This window comes from Spermophilus citellus, assembly GCF_964194105.1.
Source record: "Spermophilus citellus genome assembly, chromosome: 6".
In the NCBI taxonomy this organism is placed as follows: Eukaryota; Metazoa; Chordata; class Mammalia; order Rodentia; family Sciuridae; genus Spermophilus; species Spermophilus citellus.
The window spans coordinates 83,316,903-83,336,413 of record NC_138187.1 but is presented as its reverse complement, the minus strand read 5'-3'; the positions used below and the strand labels follow the sequence as shown (position 1 = coordinate 83,336,413).

At 41.5% G+C, this 19,511-nt stretch overlaps 1 protein-coding gene across 1 annotated transcript in view; it reads right to left on the bottom strand.

Moving 5' to 3' along the window:
• CCDC3 (coiled-coil domain containing 3) overlaps positions 1-16,157 on the bottom strand; it is a 107,229-nt gene extending 91,072 nt beyond the window's left edge. The window contains exons 1-2 of the mRNA XM_081300573.1: positions 15,460-16,157; positions 12,326-12,500 (exon numbers count right to left, since the gene is read on the bottom strand). Coding sequence (XP_081156699.1) covers positions 12,326-12,500; positions 15,460-15,833 — 549 coding nt within the window. The 5' untranslated portion in view covers positions 15,834-16,157. The remainder of the gene's footprint in view (positions 1-12,325; positions 12,501-15,459) is intronic.
• Positions 16,158-19,511: the final 3,354 nt, after the last annotated feature.

Below are 19,511 nucleotides of genomic sequence, written 5' to 3'. Positions count from 1 at the left end.
CAAAATATTAGCAAATGGAATCCAGCAGTAATATAATATAATCACAGATGGCAACTTCCTTACTCTCAAGAAAGGTATCTACAAAAAATGACAGTTAACATGTTTAGAATAGGTTGTCGACTCTCAGCACTCCATGCAACCTCACACTGGGGATCCTGGTCCATGCATCAAGAAAGAAATAGAAGGCACATGCTCTGGAAAGGTAAAAGTAAAACCATGTCCACTGACATAATCATTCACATAGAAAATGCATGGCTCGTGCGGTGGCACACACCTGTAATCCCAGCCACTTGGGATGCTGAGGCAGAAGGATTGCAAGTTCAGGGCCAGTCTCAGCAATTTAATAAGACCCTCTCTTAAAATAAAAGATTTTAAAAAGGACTGAGGAGATGGCTCAGTGGTAAAGCACTCCTGGGTTCAATTATCAGTTTTTTTAAAAAGAAAATGCATGCAATATACAAAAGCTTTTGGAATAAGTGGGTTTAGAGAGTTGTGGGTTCTGAGATTAATATACAAATATCAGTTGTATTTCTAGAGGCCAACAATAAAAATTTACCAGTATCATTGATAATAGCAGCAAAAATGGAATACAGAAATATAAAACTATGCATAGGAGATATATGCTGAAAATTATAAAACATTGATTAAAAAATCAAAGGAGGTATAAACAAATGAAAATATATCAAGTTGCATGGATTGCACAATGTGATATTGTTAATGTGTCAGTTCCTCCCAAATAAAAACTAGGGCTTATTCTGCAAATATATGTTATAGCATTGACCTATAGATTCAATGTAGTAACATTAAAAATACTAGGATTTTTTTTCAGTCATCAACAAGCCATTTCAAAAATTTCTGTGGAAAGGCAAATAAATTAGACTAAACAGTTTTGAAGTTGGAAGATGTACACTATTTGATTTAAGATTCACTATGAATCTCCAACAATCAAGACAGTTGTGGAATTGATAAAAGGATAGACATACAGAGAAAAATAGAGGGTTCAAAAAAAACTCACACAAATATATTTGATTGGTTTTGACAAAAAACAAAGGCAGTTCTACAGGGAAAAGAGAACCTTTTCAACAAAGATGAGCTGTATCTCAGTGGTAGAACACTTACCTAGCATGTGTGAGGCCCTAGGTTTGATCCCAAGTGTTATGGTTTGGATCTGAGATGTCTCTCAAAAGCTCATGTGTGAGACAATGTAAAAGGTTTAGAGGTGAAATTATTGAATCATAATAGCCTTTATCCAATCAGTGAATTAATCCCTTGATGGGGATTAATTGAGTGGTAGCTGAAGGTAGGTAGGGTGTGGCTGGGATGGGTCCCTGGGGTATAAATGTTGATTCTGGTGAGTAGAGTCTCTCTCTGCTTCCTGATCATCGTGTGAGCTGCTTCCCTCCACTGCACTCCTCCTCCATGATGTTCTGCCCCAAGAAATAGAGCCAGCTGTACATGAACTGAGACCTCTGAAACCATGAGCCCTTAAATAAACTTTTCCTCCCTAAAATTGTTCTTCTTAGGTCTTTTAGTCACAGTTGCAAAAAAGCTAAGACACCCAGCATGACAACAAAAAATTATATACAGATATATGCAATGACATAAAAAGTCAACGTATACCTCACAACTTGTGCAAAATTTAACTCACTTTATCATATACATAATATAAAAATATAAGTTTCTAAGAAAAAAATAAGAAAATCTTTGTAGGTTTGACTGAGTCCATCCAGAAAAGAGAAATAATGAATACATTAGACTTTAAAAAATTCCAAACGTTTTACCGTGAACAGGAGAATAAAAGATAAGCCACACAGACTGATAGAAGATATATGAAAAGCACATGCCTGACATACAACTTACATTTACAGGATAAAGAGAAACAAAAACCCTTGGGCTGTGGTTCTGGCTCAGTGGTAGAGCACTGGCCTAGCACACGTGAGGCACTAGGTTCGATCCCCGGCTCCACACAAAAATAAACAAATAAATAAAGGTATTGTGTCCCTCTACAACTAAAAAAATATTTTAAAAAAACAAAAACGAGACCTGACTTAACAATGGGTAAAAGATTTGAGTAGCCACCTCACCAAAGTTGGAAAATAAAAATGCTCCATACCATTAGTCAATAGAGAAATGCATATTCAACTACAATGAAAGACCACTATACACCTATTAGAACTTTTTAAATAACTGACAATACCAATTACTGATGAGGATGCAGAGCCACTGGAACTCCCACACACTGCTGATGTAAATGCCAGATGTCAGTCACTCTGGAAACCAGGTTGGCAGCTTCTTATAATGTTAACCATACACTTACCAACCAGCAATCCCATCCTAGGCATTTACCCAAGAGAAATGAGAGATGTTCACAGAAAAGCCTGCACGTGGATGTTTTTAGCAGCCGCAGTCACCCAATACTGGAAACAACCTAAATGTCTTCCAACTGGTGAATGGAAAAATGAAACTATGGTTCCTGCACACAAGCACTTATCAGCAATAAAAGGAGTGAACTATCCACACATACAATGTGGATGAAACTCAAGTGCATTATGCTCAGAAGAGAAGCCCAGCTAAAAAAAAAAAAATGCAGCCTACTGTAGAACTTCATTCATGTCACACTCTGGAAGGACAAAACTGTAGTGATGAAGAAGAGGCCAGCAGTTACTATGAGCTTGGGCTAAGAAAGGTTGGTTGGGTTGATTTACAAAGGAGTACCAAGCTTTCTTCAGTGTACAACAGTAAATGAACAGATATTCCTACCCTTGGTTAGTTTTGTCTGCTTGGGTAGGTAGTGTCTCAGGAGTGGAAATGAGGACTAAGATGGTTCAAATCCCCTTCCACAACCCTTCTGCCCGCTTCCCCAAAAGTCTGATCTCTATTTGACCATCCATAGCCAAACTGCGTGAAAGGAACATCCACTCAGTCTCCGCGACCTACGATCCCACTCAATCCTCACATCACCACATCTCGATTCTTCTCCCTCTGTACAAACTGCCTTCCCTCTAGGTCACCAAAGTTGCATGGTTACTTCTCGGCCCTCCTCTTACAGACTGCTTGACAGCTTTGTGTTCGTTGACCTCTCATTCTTATCCTTCTTAAATCCCGGACCTCTGACTCTCTGGGTTTTCCTTCCATCTCTCTCACTGCTCCTTGACAAACACTACCCACCCACAAGGCTCTCCTTTTCTCTCTAAACCCTACTCTTGGAAATTGCAGTCCTACACAGTTTTAATTGGAATTTCATGGATGGTGAGCCCCCGAGGTGTATCTTCTACTCAGAGAAGAGCTCAGGTCTCCAGACCTAAAAATCCAACAATGGATTCAAGATCACAGATGGATAGCTTGAAGAACCTGACTCAATATGTCCAAAACTTAAATTCCCCTACCAAACCTGTCCTATGCAAGTTTTTAGTGTTGGTGCCGACAGCTGGCGTACATTGTCATCACCTCTGACCATCTCTCCTTTATTATCAAAGACCAAACCACCATTAACACCCATTGACTGTTTCCTGTAATTTTATATTCAAAATGGGTGCTGAGCAATATTCGATGAACTTTCTCATGCCAGAAGCAGGGCTTAGTCACCCTTGATGTGGTTTCAGTTCTCCACCTCTTCCAGTTCCTTGATGTAGCCAATCCAGATCCCTGCCTTATTCAACTGCCTCCTGGTGACCATTCCCTAGGAGACAGCCAGATACTACCTACTCAACTCCTCCACTGACCCCCACAGTCCTCATGGACTTCAGTGAGGAATGTTCCTCTCTCAGTCACAGCGTACCTCCCTAGAACTTGTGTCTGCTTGCTCTAAACCTGCCAATTAGAGCTCCCTGGGGGAACCTGCTTGGTAATGTCCTGGACACAGTGAAGGCCCTGTCCACAGCTCCTCCATCTTCTCTCTGGCTCCCCACTTGCTGGTTGAGCACAAATGTCCCAGCCAATTCCCCCTTTGTGTTGGAGTGATTTGTCCTCTTCTCCGGGGATCTACCTAGGCAATAAACTCTTGTTGAGTTGCTTCCTCTGTATCTCCCTGGACAGATAAACCTGCATCTAACTTCTTTCCTGGCTCAGGCTCTTGGCAGAGGCTAGCTCTCTTGGTAGGAATAAACTGGACACTGACCAGACAAGAGGCACAAGGAAATCTGCCAGGATAAACAAGTTTCCCCTGAAAGGAACACCCAGTCATGGGGTGGACACTTGGGCAGTAGACCCTCCCCCAAGACAGGAAGTATCCAATGAAAGCACATTATGAACATCCACCATCACAGCCCTGGGGCCCTATCTGGCAGGGCCAGAGTTAAGGGCCACTGTCTAGAGAGAGCTCTCAAAAAATAAACGACAAAAAGTTATACTCCATGTATTTGTATCAAAATGTACTTTGTCATTATAACTAAAAAGAACAAATTTTAAAATTTTTAAAGATTAAATTAGAAAAAAAAATTTCTAAATATTGCTCAAATTTTCCCACTTCTCTCCACCCCCCATGTTTCTAACCTGGTCCAACATCTACCAGATGCTCTGTAACCTCCACTAGCTCTTCTCACTGCAGTGCAGGGATTTTCTGCAACCCAGTTTTCCTGCTTGTCAGTTTCATCTTTTCAACATGCCAACTTGATGTCCTACTGCTGTTAGGACAAAGACTAGATCCTCACCAGGGTCTATCAAGCCCTGCACGGCCAGGCTCCTGCCAGAACTCTTGCCCATCCTTCCCACTAACTCACTTCCTCTCTTTGCTCCAAGCATATGCTCTCTTCCACGGCCCCAGGCACCCTGCCACCCAGGCCCTCTTCTTCTCTGGATTGCTACCCCCAACACACACACACACACACACACACACACACACACACACACACACACTTTAACTAGGCTGCCTCTTCACCCACCAGATCTTAAGTATAGGTTCATTAGAAAAGGATTTCTTCACCTTCAAATCCAGATTCCCTGCTTATTTTCTTCTATTCTCAGAGCACTGATTTTCACTTAAAATTATATAGTCGTTACCAATCACCAACATTAGGATTATAAGCTCTATGACACCAGGGCCTTTGTATTTTGTTAAACACTGAAACTCTGGTGTCAAACACAGTAGCTACCTCAGAGTAGATACTCAAAAGTGTGCTAGTGAGTAGACTCAGCAATTCTACAAACAGGTACGATGCTTCACATCATCACTATTTGTAATGGTATTGGAACCAATCTGACAACCCATCAGGAGGGGACTTGATTATATATATTTCCATATGTATATAATGGAATATTATACAGTCATTTAAGGCAACTTCATATGTATCAATATGCTAAGATCTTCAAAATCTATTTGAGTACAGCAAGGTATATGTAAAGTAAAGCAAGTGTGCATGGCATGCTGCCAATTGTGCAAAGACAACAGAGAATAATGTATTTGGCTTATTTGTTGGATAATAACATTGAATGTTTACATAATAAACTAATAATAGTAGGTTCTATTCTGGAAGGTGGCAGAGAAACTCTACTGGACACCATTCTATACTTTCAGATTTGAACCCTTGCGACTGTTTATAGTTCAATTAACATGTTTCTTTAAAAAGTTCTCCTTTTAATAGAACCACCTTTTGACCCAGCAATCCCTCTCCTCTGTCTATACCTAAAGGACTTAAAAACAGCATACTACAGGGACACGACCACATCAGTGTTTATTGTAGCACAATTCACAATAGCTAAACTGTGGAATCAACCTAGATGCCCTTCAGTAGATGAATGGATAAAGAAAATGTGGTATATATACACAATGGAATATTACTCAACAATAAAAGAATAAAATCATGGAATTTGCAGGTAAATGAACAGAGCTGGAGAATATAATGCTAAGTGAAATTAGCCAATCCCAAAAAACCAAATGCTGAATGTCTTTTCTGATATAAGGAGGCTGTTTCATAGTGGGGTTGGGAGGGGGAGCATGGGAAGATTAGATGAACTCTAGATAGGGTAGAGGGATGGGAGGGGAAGGGAAGGGGCAAGGGTGTAAAAAAGATGGTGGAATGAGATGGACATCATTACCCCAAGTACATGTATGAAGATACAAATGGTGTGAATATACTTTTATACAACCAGAGGTATGAAAAATTATGCTCTGTATTTGTAATATGAATTGTAATGCATTCTACTGCCATTATAACAAATTGGAATAAAAAAATTTTTTAAAAGTGCTCCTTTCTAGAAGCCATTAAATGCTGTTGAATAAAAGAAACTATGCACAAAGCCCTCTTATCCATTCCTATCTCCCATGCGTATCCCCATCCCTGTTCTTGCAATGAATCACAAGTTTTAGGACCCCTAAAAGCAGAAAGCTTTTTATAATTTTTAAATGTCATTTTTAAAGTAACACTTTAAGATGGTCAGTTTACAGTAATAAACTGTCACTCTTCACAGTTTAAAAAAAGTACTTTCAAATGTGTGTTCTAATTAGACACAACAACCTTAGAAAGTTTATATAACTAGTTTTTCCATTTTATAGATAAGAAAACTGAAGTTGAGAAATTAGGGGACCTGCCTAAGGTCATTTCACTGGAGACAGCAAAGTCAATCTAGATCTTCTGATAAAGAGTTTACATTCCTTCTAAGGCAGCTTAGAGAAGCAAGCTCCTCCATCGTGCTTCCAAAAAAGGAAAAGAGAACACGATGGCAGCATGACCTTCACCGATTTTATTTCAATCTCATGGCATTTTATGACAGACTATGTAAGTAAGGGTCAGGCTAGGTCCTGGTCCTAGGGGACAGTACTGGCAGAGAAAGAAAAATATCCAACTTCTGTTTTGACTGTTAGACTCAACCAGCAGGAGAAAAGAGGAAGGAAAAATGTCCTTGGCTTGTGTGGAGAGAATCCTGCCAGGAAACACTCCATGTGCCAAGGACATCCCCCAAGCCCCATTAACACCATGACACCGAACCAGAGAGGCACTGAACATTTGGTAACACTACTGACTTCTTGGCAACTTTTGAAAGCAAGATTGTGTTTCTATTAACTGAGGGGTGGGTGGGATATGTGAAGATGGAGAGGCGCTGGAAAGGAACCAGAGTGTGGGAGGGTTCTGCTCCCGCGGACCGAGTTGTACAGCGCCCGGGGTGTGCAACACAAAAATTTTCCCTATATAAGATTTTCCTCCTGTTCCATCGCTTCACCTCCAGATCTACTCTCCAGTCCCAGATTCAAGTGCTCCTCCAAGATCAAGACAGGGAGAACTATCAGTAAAGGGAATGAAATGTGTCCTTTGCAACTGGAGTCTGGAACATTATAACAAGTTATAATGCGAGAGTTTGGGGGCTAATCAAGTATTTTCAGAATGATATCTGATCTCTTGACAAATGGATTGTTATCAAGGGTATAGCTATATAAGCAAAGCTCTCACGCAATGCAGGACCAAAGGGCCAGGCCTAAAAAGATGGAGGCTGAAGAGAAGTTTAGACAACAACAGCATCCACAATGGGAAGCTCGAGCTTGCTAACATGCCTTCAGGGTTTGCAGCCCCAGATACGCTGCAAGAAAGGCATTGGTGCAGAGTTCAGGACCATTTGCAACTGCTTTCAGAACGCATGAAGGCTTAGTGTGCTCTGATGAACAAGTCTCCTAACACCTATTCCCCTTGGAATAAAAAGGAACTGAACAGCAGTTTTGATCCCTTCTAAGCTTCAGGGGAAAATATAGATTGTTCCTAAGATTACATGATACATTTAGCCTGGGTAGGATAGATAACGTGGTGCTCACCTTCCCAAGGAAGAAGACATTTTAGCTTTTTTTTCATTTTTTTTTTTAAAGAAGAGAGCAAGTAATTATCAGTAATTCTACATCTAACTCTTCAAGCAGCCATTCTCAACAGTTAATCACTCCAGACTATGCAAAAATATCCCCAGGAACATCACAAAATAATCTTTAAAGTATTTAATTTTAGCTTCCAGTTAAATTTTAAAATGAGCTAATTACATTAACTCTTATGTGATCCCTTTTGATATTGGCAAAACATAAAAATGGAAGCAGCCAAAGGTCTGGAAAGTTCAGGGTGCCTCCAATTTAACTGCCCAGCAGCCCAGCACTCTGGAACAATTATATTCCTCCCATGAGATATTGACTCTTCCTTCATTATGTTGCTCTCCCACACTTTGTTATCAAAGAGACCAGGGCCACTAATGAGAAAGGGAAAGGAATTCTCCCCAACATCAACATCCGATCAGCAGAAATAGCTCTGTCTTCACACTGAAACAATTCTCCATGGTCCTATTGTCCTTCCCCCCTCCCCAAATGATGGAAAAATCTAATTCCAAAGAAATGTTAATGGCTTCATTATGTGACCATAAAGTGAACAAGTTATAATTTGAGAGTTTGGGGGCTAATCAAGTATTTTCAAAATAATATCTGATCTCTTGACAAATCTATTGTTATCAAGGGTCTAGCTATATAAGCAAAACTCTCACGCAATGCAGAGCCAAAGGGCCAGGCCTAAAAAAAAATTGTGTTTGGAACATATTAGGTGTGACTTGGGGTTGGGATACTCAGGCTTAGCCTTGGAGCATGCAATTCACTACAGAGTGACCAACAGTCAAGTTTAAGAAGGGAAAAAGAAAACAGGTGGAACCATGGTGGGGACAAAATATAGGACAAGCTTTCAGAAAAGTCAGGCAAAGCCTGGAGCGGGTGTTAGAAGAATCTAGATTGTTGTCAATATGGTAGAGGAGTTGAGGAAGGAAACACTTGATACTGGGAAAGAATAAATATCTTCCGTTGACTGGATGTACACTGCACATCACACTTGCAGCTCCTGTACTAGAGTATAAAGAAGATCTCTGGGGGCAGGGTGCCTGGGTAGGAGATAAGAAGGTTTGGCAGAACGAGGCAGCTATGCAGGCCGGGCCATCAGACAAGAGAAGTCACTTCCTACATGGATGGCAAGAAGGTTGCCACCTAATGTATGCAAGTTGATTTCTAACCTGTGAAAAAAAGCTCCTTATTCCACGTGAGGCCCACATCAGTACTTTCTCCAGCAGTCTGACACAATGCCCTGACATCACCTTTGATGGGGACTGGGAGTGATGGGCCACTACTCCATAGTTAAACTGACCTGGCCCACTCTCCACCCAACTCTGGTGTGGGAATGCCTTATTTTGGAAAAATAATAATCCTCAAATGTCCCCAAAACTGTTATTTGGCCAAACTGGAAGATCCTTTTATATTCTTATACCCCCGAAATCGTGATCCTTACATTATACAACCACAATGGTCACCCTATAAATCTTAGCAAGCATCATTTTAAAAAAATCACAAACGTGGGGTTCGTGCCAGGGATGCAAGGTTGGTTCAACTTGTGAAAATCAATAAATGCTATTCACCACATCAATAGACTTAAAGATAAGAATCATATGATCATCTCAATAGATGCAGAAAAAGCATTTGCCAAAATATAGCACCGCTTCATGTTCAAAACATTAGAAAAACTAGGGATAATAGGAACTTCTCTCAACATTGTGAAAGCTATCTATGCTAAGCCCAAGGCCAACATCACTATGAATGGAGAAAATTTTTTAAAAGCATTTCCTCTAAAAGAAGGAATAAGACAGGAATGCCCTCTTTCACCACTTTTATTTAACATAGTCCTTGAAACTCTAGCCAGAGCAATTAGACAGATGAAAGTAATTAAAAGGGATAAGAATAGGAAAAAAAGAACTCAAACTATCACTATTTGCCAATGACATAATTCTATACTTAGAGGATCCAAAAAATTCCACCAAAAAACTTCTACTTTGCTGAATTCATTTATTAGTTCTAGAAGGATATAACATCAACACCCGTAAATCAAATGCATTTCTGTACATCAGTGACAAATCCTATGAAAGAGAAATTAGGAAAACTACCCCATTACAAGAGCCTCAAAAAAATAAAATACTTGGGCATCAACTTAATGAAAGAGGTGAAAGACCTTGACAATGAAAACTACAAACACTAAAGAAAGAAATTAAAGACCTTAGAAGATGGAAAGATCTCCCTTGTTCTTGGATAGGCAGAATTAATATTGTCAAAATGACCATACTACCAAAAGCACCATACAGATTTAATGCAATTCCAATCAAAACCTCAACGATATCCCTCATAGAAACAGAAAAAGCAAACATTAAATACATATGGAAAAATAAGAGAACCAAAATAGCCAAAACAATCCTTAGCAAGAAGAGTGAAGCAGACCTTAAACTATGTTACAGAACAATAGTAACAAAGACAGCATGGTATTGGCATCAAAACAGACTTGTAGACCAATGGTACAGAAAAGAGGACACAGAGACAAACCCACATAAATGCAGTTATCTCATACTAGACAAAGGCACCAAAAACATACATTGGAGAAAAGATAGCCTCTTCAAAAAATAGTGTTGGGAGAACTGAAATTCTATATGCAGCAAAATGAAACTAAACCCTTCTCTCTCACCATGCACAAAATTCAACTCAAAGTGGATCAAGGATCTAGGAATTAATCCAGAGGCCCTATTCCTAACAGAGGAAAAAGTAGGCCCAAATCTTCATCATGTCAGATTAGGCCCCGACTTCCTTAACAAGACTTCGAAAGCATAAGAAATAAAATCTAGAATCAATAAAATGGGATGGATTCAAACTAAAAAGTTTCTTGCTCAGCAAAGGAAACAATCAATGAGGTGAACAGAGAGCCTACATTTTGGGAGCATAGTTTTGCCACACGCACAGATAGAGCACTAATCTCCAGGATACATAAAAGAACTCAAAAAACTTAACACCAAAAAAAACAAACAACCTAATCAATAAATGGGCTAAGGAGCTGAACAGAAACTTCTCAGAAGGAGAGAGAACAGTCGATCAACACATATATGAAAAAATGTTCAACATCTCTAGTAGTTAGAGAAATGCAAATCAAAACTATTCTTAAGATTTTATCTCACTCCAGTCAGAACGGCAGTTATCAAGAATACAAGCAACAATAAGTATTGGCAAGGATGTAGAGGGAAAAGGCATACTTATACATTGTTGGTGGGACTGCAAATTGGTGCAGCCAATTTGGAAAGCAGTATGGAGATCCTTAGAAAACGTGGAATGGAATCACCATTAGACCCAGCTATTACACTCCTAAGTCCTTTTAAGTCAAAGGACTTTAAAGCAGCATACTACATGGGATGCAGCTAAATCAATGTTTATAGCATCTCAATTCACAATAGTTAAACTGTGGAACCAACCTAGATGCCCTTCAATAGATGAATGGATGAAGAAACTGTGGTATATGTACACAATGAAATATTACTCAGCATTAAAAGTTATGGCATTTGCATGTAAATGGATGGAGTTGGAGAGTATCATGCTAAATGAAGTTAGCCAATCCCAGAAAAACAAAGGTCAAATGTTTTTGCTGATAAGTCAATGCTGATCCATAATTGGGGTGGGGTAGGGGGGTAACATGGGAGGAATGGGGGAACTTTGGATAGGGCAGAGGGAAGGGAAGGGAGGGAGAATGAGGGTAGGAAAGATGGTGGAATGAGATGGACATCATTACCCTAGGTACATGTATGAAGACACAAATGGAATGACTATTTTGTGTACAACCAAAGAAATGAAAATTTGTGCTCCATGTATGTACTATGAATTGAAATGCATTCTGCTGTCATGTATAACAAATTAGAATAAATAAATTTTAAAAATAAAAAAAAATCACAGAAGTGTTAGCTATGATTGTTGTTTAGTTTCATCTCCTTAAGGAGTTTTTCTTCCCTTCAAATATAACTCCTTAGGGCTGGGGTTGTGGCTCAGTGGTAGAGTGCTTGCCTAGCATGTGTGAGGCACTGGGTTTGATTCTCAGCACCACATATAAATAAATAAAAGTCTATCAACAACTAACAAAATATTTTTTTAAAAGACAACTACTTAAAACTCTAGACTGTCAATAACAACAGTCATAATGACTTATGTGTATTGAACACTTTTTAAGCACATTGTCAAGGTATTTACACATTTACATTTTTATATATTTAAATCATGTGGGGCCAGCCCTATCATATAAATGCTACCATTCTCTCCCTTTTGCAGAAGGGGAAACTGAGGCACAGTGTGCCAACCCTCCTCCCATCTCATTTCCATACTTTGTGAAGAGCCCCTTATCAAACAGCAAAGCCTTAGGAATCCAAAGTTCATAAGCAGTGTTTCCTGACTTGGGAAGGCAACAGAAGAGAATGGGGGCTTTGGTCCAGATTTTGCAACAGGACCCTTAACTCCTTTGGTTACAAATTCATACAAGAGAGGGCTATCCTGCTATTTCACTACATGGCACAGGGTTCAGCCAATTCTTACCCTGTTGTCTTCCTGGATCTCCCAGTCACTGGAGAAAGTCACTAGCTGCTGCCCTTGGGAACAGTTAGAGAACTGGAAAAGGCTGGAAAACATCCTCCTGTTTTCCTGTGTATCTGGAAAGATGGCATCTTGGAAATTGACTCCATGAGGCAAGAGATTATAATTTTCATCCATCCTAATAGAGAAGAGGAAAAAACCAGAGATATACACATGACCACTGGGGACATGCCAACTTTAATCAAGAGTCATCAAGAATGTGAGGGTTGTTATGGTTTGGATATGAGGTGTTCCCCAAAAGCTCATATGTGAGACAATTCAAAAAGGTTCAGAGGAGAAATGATTGGGTTGTAAGAGTCTTAACCCAATCAATAAATTAATCCCCTTATAGGGATTAACTGAGTGATAACTGAAGTGGTTGGTGTGGCTTCAGGAGGTGGGAATTTGGGCGTAGCTTTGGGGTATATACTTTGTTTTTCTGGAGAATGGAGTCTCTCTGCTTTCTAATCACCATGATGTGAGATGCATTCCTCCACCACCCTCTCCCACCGAGAACCAAGCTCTAAAAACTATTCAACAACTCTGATGTTCAGCCTCTCCTCAAGCCCTGAAGAATGAAGCTGGCCTTCTATGGACTAAAACCTCTGGAACCACGAGCCCTCAAACTTTTCTTCCTCTACAATTGTTCTGGTCAGATCTTTTAGTCACAGCAGCAAAATAGCTAACCAAAACAAGGGTCTTGCCAATTTCATTGTGATGTCTGGCATGGCTCTCATGAAGCAATTACAACTTCTAATTGTTTTCTCTGCCTCTCGCTACTTGGGTTTATTCTTAAGGTTTTCAAAAGAATGAGTTTGGCCAAAGGAGGCAGGAAAGTGTGTGCATACGTCTGTTTGTCTCTTTGTGTATGCCAGGGGCCTTCCTCCTCCTGGATCTCCTTTCCTGGTGAGAGATAGGCCAGTCATAATGACATGGGCTCAAGACCCGACATGTTTCAATTTCTCTAAGCTTCAGTATTCCCATCTGTTCAAACAGGATTATAAGAGTGCCTACTTTCCTGGTGGTGTGGCAAGGATTGCACTAGAAAATACAATAAAGCACTTGGAGCAGAGTGAAGGTAATATAAATAAATATATTTACATGTATAATAAATATATTTATCAGTGAGTCATTTAACAGAGCCTTGTAGAAAGCACTTGCTGGAAAGATTAAGTCGTGAAAAAGAAAAAACGAGATGAATTACAATCTGAGCAAAAGTAGGCAGGATGGCCTCCCCAGTGAGTCTCCTCTGCCACTCCCCCTTCTAGAGTCTGTTCCCATCTAGTGGATCCCAGAATAACAAAAGAGGAAAGATTTGTATGCAGTTGTCGACACACTTCAGGGCAAGACAGCCCTGTAAAATGAGAATCTGTCAGACTACTGTTTTGTATGTCTGCCCTAACTTTTTGTAAATATGTAAGAGCAAAAGATGAAAGAGTTGGCTGACCACCGGAGCCAGTGGACAAAACTGCATTGCATGATTTAAAAAACTGGAAACAATAATGTCTGCTCAAGTACTTGGGCTCACCCCCACTCTTGGAAAATAAAAGTTGTTGAATAGTTTTTAGAGTTTGGTTCTCAGTATTTTTCCTAAATAAAAACATGAAAAACCTAAGTTTCTCTGTATCAGAAAGGGCATTCTCTCAGTCCTCACAGACTTTATTTAGAAACTAGACTTTCCTGGCAAGTATAAAAAAAAAGAAAAGAAAAAACTAATCTAGCTAAACCACTCAAGCCAACACAAAGCAGGACATGTGTTCTAAACTTAGATATTCTGGCTTCAATATGGAAAACACGTGTTGCCATCAGCTTATGAACGTCCCTCTGTGGAACTGTTTTCCTTCTGAGAAAGAATGTGAGTTACAAAATGGATCTGCAGGGGGATAGTAGGGGATAGGAAAGGTAGCAGAATACAACAATTACTAATAGGGCATTATGTAAAATTGTGGATGTGTAACCGACGTGATTCTGCAATCTGCATTTAGGGTAAAATTGGGGGTTCATAACCCACTTCAATCTAATGTATGAAATATGATATGTCAAGAGCTTTCTAATGTTGTGAACAACCAATAAAAAAAAAAAATGGATCTGCAAATCCAGGCAGAGTCATGCCACCTCAGACTGGGGAGGCTGGAACTGTCATTGATCAGAGACAACTTTGCATCAATTCACTTCACTATCTTGAAATACAGGTAGATTTCATTTGGATGTTTCTCTCAGATGTTCTATATCACTCTTAATTCAACTGCAGTTAATCAATGGATTTAGGGTTCCATCTGCTGTTCTGCATTTCAAATTTCCGTAGAATTTATAGTTAATAAGACTTGACTGAACTCTTGGGTAGAGCATTCCATCCTGACGACAGGCCAATTGCTTGGATGGTCACAGACCACAGGAGGTCGAGAATCACTGGAAACTATCTGCAGCCTCTTTTCAAACATTGTGACCCAGGGTCTGAACCCCAGCAGGCCCTCCCATCAAACCTTTGCTGTTTTAGATAACCAGGTGGTGATGGGAGACAGTGCATTCTTGCACTGAAGTCAGTGGAAGGGGTTGGCGGGGAGAGAATGAAGATTGGCTAAGCAACTTCTCCGTCACTGGTGCTTTGCAGGCATTACTGTGTTTTAGTACCAACCAGCCTTGCTTCTCACTTTATGCAAGCGAAGTTGTGGAAGTTCTTGAGAAATAACCGGCTCAAATATCAGTCAGGCAGAAGGGCAGAGCCCGGATCCCAATGACTGAGTGGAAAGACTGTTTTTCTGCCCATCCTAATCTACTCCTACTCTATTTGAAGCCAGTTTAAAAGATGAGTCAAATGGATTGATGGAGAACACTTTTGACCCTGTGCCTGAAACACGGCTCTGTGTACCTTAACACCGAAATCATCTGCATTTTTAAAAGAGCCTTAGGCAGGGGGGTGCCAGGATCTTTGCAGAGAGGTCCGACGGATCAGGAGAGAATAAAGAAGCCTGAAGCGGAGGGCCCTAGGGCAAATTCTAGTTTGGCACGGACAGGACCCCTGGGGTTCCCCCACCTGGCTGCAGGAAACTCTAACCTACAGGCAGAGGAGGCGGTGGCGACGGCGGTGCCGGGCTCACCTGAGGAAGAAGAAATAGGAGTAGTCCTGGACCACGGTGTGGGAGTGGCAGGAGAAGTAGCCCAGGCCGGTGAGGTTGAGCCTGGAGCCGGCGGGCACCTCCAGCATGCTGCCCCACGCCTGGTCGCACAGCATCTCGACCTCGGCCGAGTAGAAGAGCCCGCCCTGGCCGGCGTGGTACTGCCAGGGCAGGTAGTTGTAGAGGCCGGGCTCCTCCGGGTGCAGCGCCAGCACCTTGGCGTACACGATGGTCTCGGCCAGCTCCGCGCGGCAGCCCTCGCTCAGGGGCCTCCAGTCGGAGGGCAGCTGGCAGGCGCGGGCTGGCGCGGGGCGGCCGGCCAGGCAGAGCGCGGCGAGCAGCAGCGGGCGCAGCATGCCGGCGGGCGGGAGGGCGCGCTAGCCGGGGCTCATGGCCCGACCCTCCGGGCGGGCGCAGGGGACAGCGGGGCGGCCTGGCTCTCGGCTGCTCGGGGGAGCTCGGGCGCCGCTCTCCCTGCCGCCGCGCTCGCGGTGTCCCGCCAGCACCCGCCAGGCTTTAAAAGGGTCGCGGGGCCGGGCGGGACGGGCGCCCGCCTCCAGCCCTGCCCCCTGCGGCGGAGGCGGGAGGGGGCGGCGGCCGCGCGGGATGGGCAGGCGGGGCGGGCGGGACCCGGGAGCTCTGGTGGCCCTAGGACGGGGTCCGGACGCCGCAGCCCTCCTCTAGCGCCCCGCTTGGGCTGCGTCAGGGCTTGCCAGGTGTAACGAGTTCCAAATGCGGCACCTTAGAACAATTGCTATTTACTTGCAGGATTACTCTGCATCAAAACTTTTTTATATAGTTCATTTAGAGTCAAAATACGTAGCAATCGAATTTGATTTTATCATCCCAGAGTTTTTAGTGTGGGCTAATAAACTTTTTAAAAGATTCATTTTCATTCAGCTTCTGAATCTTTTTTTTTTTTTTTTTTTTTTTTTTTTTTTGTAGGGGATTGAACTCAGGGTCACTCAACGGCTGAGCCATAGCCACAGCCCTATTTTGTGTTTTATTTAGACACAGGGTCTCACTGAGTGGCTTAGCGCCTTGCTTTGGCTGAGGCTGGCTTTGAACTTGGATCCTCCTGCCTCAGCCTCCTGGCTGCTAGGATTACAGGCGTGGACTACTGCACCTGACTTGAATCTGATTATTTTTTAGTGGTGATCTTCAGAAAGCCTTGATAAGAGATTCTGAATACTCTACACCTGAGAAATAAATTCTGGAGTAAATTCGAAACAGCTGATTGTGAGTCAATGCGCGATTTGGTGCAGACCCAAACTCAACAATATACTCCCTAAGCTGACTTTATTATACCTAATGTAGTAAGAAGAAACAATAGTGCTTACAAAAAATGAATATTATATTTTATATCCTTGTAGCATGCATATCACACACACACTTATATATTCATATACATTATACATCTATCATACCTATTGTATGTGTACATGAGCTTCATTAGCAAATTTGTTTTCAAGTGGAGGACTCTGTTCTGCAAGCAACGTATTAATTTGGATCTCTGCATGTTTCAGCTTTAAACCCCAGTAGCATTTCTCTGTGAGTTCCTGGGAAAATCTGGAAGAAGGAGAGAGTGTATATAGAAATGGGAGTGAAAATTCAAAGGCTGGCCTTACCTCCCCAGGACCCCAGTCTTCTTCCTCAAAGTCCTATACCTGCAGTCAGGATGATTCCGTTGAATGGTTGAATGGTGAATGGTTGCTGTGGACATGGGTTTTGAAAAGCAAGTCTTGGGGTAAAAAAGCTCTGGGGTAGGAGGGGCTGGAGGGTCTCAGGAAGAAAAGGGAACAGAAGAAATCAGAGGGAAAGCTTAGAGTGTCCTCAGACATTGAAGGATCAAGACTCTGGGCTCTCCCATCAAGCTCTTCTGGGACTCAAGGGGCACACTACTCACTGGTCAGTGACCCAATCTACTAAACTCTTAGTCTCACCCATGTTGTGATGGACCCAAAAGCAGGAGGAAGTAAGAATGAGCTCTTCCAATAGTAACAAAAACAGCATGGTACTGGTACCAAAACAGGCGGGTGGACCAATGGTACAGAATAGAAGACACAGAGACTAATCCACAAAGTTACAACTATCTTATATTTGATAAAGGGGCTAAAAGCATGCAATGGAGGAAGGATAGCATCTTCAACAAATGGTGCTGGGAAAATTGGAAATCCATATGCAACAAAATGAAATTGAATCCCTTTATCTCGCCATCCACAAAAATTAACTCAAAATGGATCAGGGAGCTAGATATCAAATCAGAGACACTGCGTCTGATAGAAGAAAAAGTTGGCTACGATCTACAAATTGTGGGGTCGGGCTCCAAATTCCTTAATAGGACACCCATAGCCCAAGAGTTAACAACCAGAATAAACAAATGGGACTTACTTAAACTAAAAAGTTTTTTCTCAGCAAGAGAAACAATAAAAGAGGTAAATAGAGAGCCTACATCCTGGGAACAAATCTTTACCCCCCACACCTCCGATAGAGCCCTAATATCCAGAATGTACAAAGAACTCAAAAAATTAAACAATAAGATAACAAATAACCCAATTAACAAATGGGCCAAGGACCTCAACAGACACTTCTCAGAGGAGGACATACAATCAATCAACAAGTTCATGAAAAAATGCTCACCATCTCTAGCAATCAGAGAAATGCAAATCAAAACCACCCTAAGATACCATCTCACTCCAGTAAGATTGGCAGCCATTATGAAGTCAAACAACAACAAGTGTTGGCGGGGATGTGGGGAAAAAGGTACACTTGTACACTGCTGGTGGGGCTGCAAAATGGTGAGGCCAATTTGGAAAGCAGTATGGAGATTCCTGGGAAAGCTGGGAATGGAACCACCATTTGACCCAGCTATTGCACTTCTCGGACTATTCCCTGAGGACCTTAAAAGAGCGCACTATAGGGATACGGCTGCATCAATGATTATAGCGGCACAATTCACAATAGCTAGACTGTGGAACCAACCTAGATGCCCTTCAATAGATGAATGGATAAAAAAAATGTGGCATCTATACACAATGGAATATTATGCAGCACTAAGAAATGACAAAATCATAGAATTTGCAGGGAAATGGATGGCATTAGAGCAGATTATGCTAAGTGAAGCTAGCCAAGCCCTAAAAAACAAATGCCAAATGTCTGCTTTGATATAAAGAGAACAACTAAGAACAGAACAGGAAGGAAGAGCATGTGGAAAAGACTACAGTAAACAAAGACGAATGGGGGGAGAGAAACGGAGAGAGAAGGGAAAGCATATGGAAATGGTAGGAGACCTTCAAGGATACATAAAATTATAAGAGGCTATGAGGGGCAAGGGGGAGGGAAAAAAAGGGAGAGAATTGAACAACAGCAGGGGAGATAGAGAGGGAAGATGGGAGGGGAGGGGAGGGGAGGGGGGATAGTAGGGGTTAGGAAAGGTAGCAGAATACAACAGACACTAATATGGCATTATGTAAAAATGTGAATATGTAACAGATGTGATTCTGCAATCTATATTTGGGGTGAAAATGGGAGTTCAAAACACAATTTGAGTCTAATGTATGAAAGATGATATATCATGAGCTATGTAATGCTTTAAATAATCAAAAAAATAAATAAATAAATAAATAAATAAAAAGAATGAGCTCTTCAAAGACAGTGAATCCCTGAAAGTTTTGTAGGAAAAACTTAGTCAAGGGGAACTCAAGGGACAGCATTACCAAGGGTGTATGACTCTCCTTCTTTCACCTGCCGTGGTAGAATTTCACAGCAAACGGTATTCAAGGTTAAAACACCAGAGACTGTTTTTCTGGAGTGCTAATCTGTCTCTTACTGAATATTTAAATTATAAAATTTCATAATGTTATTATATCAGTCACCTAGGGCTACCATAACTAAATACTGCACACTGGGTGGCTAAAACAACAGATGTTTATTTCTTCCTGTTCTGGAGAATAAAGTTCAAGATCAAGAAGCCAGCTTGATGTCCATGAGGCCTCTCTTTCTGGCGTGTAAATGGCCATCTTCTTGCACATCCT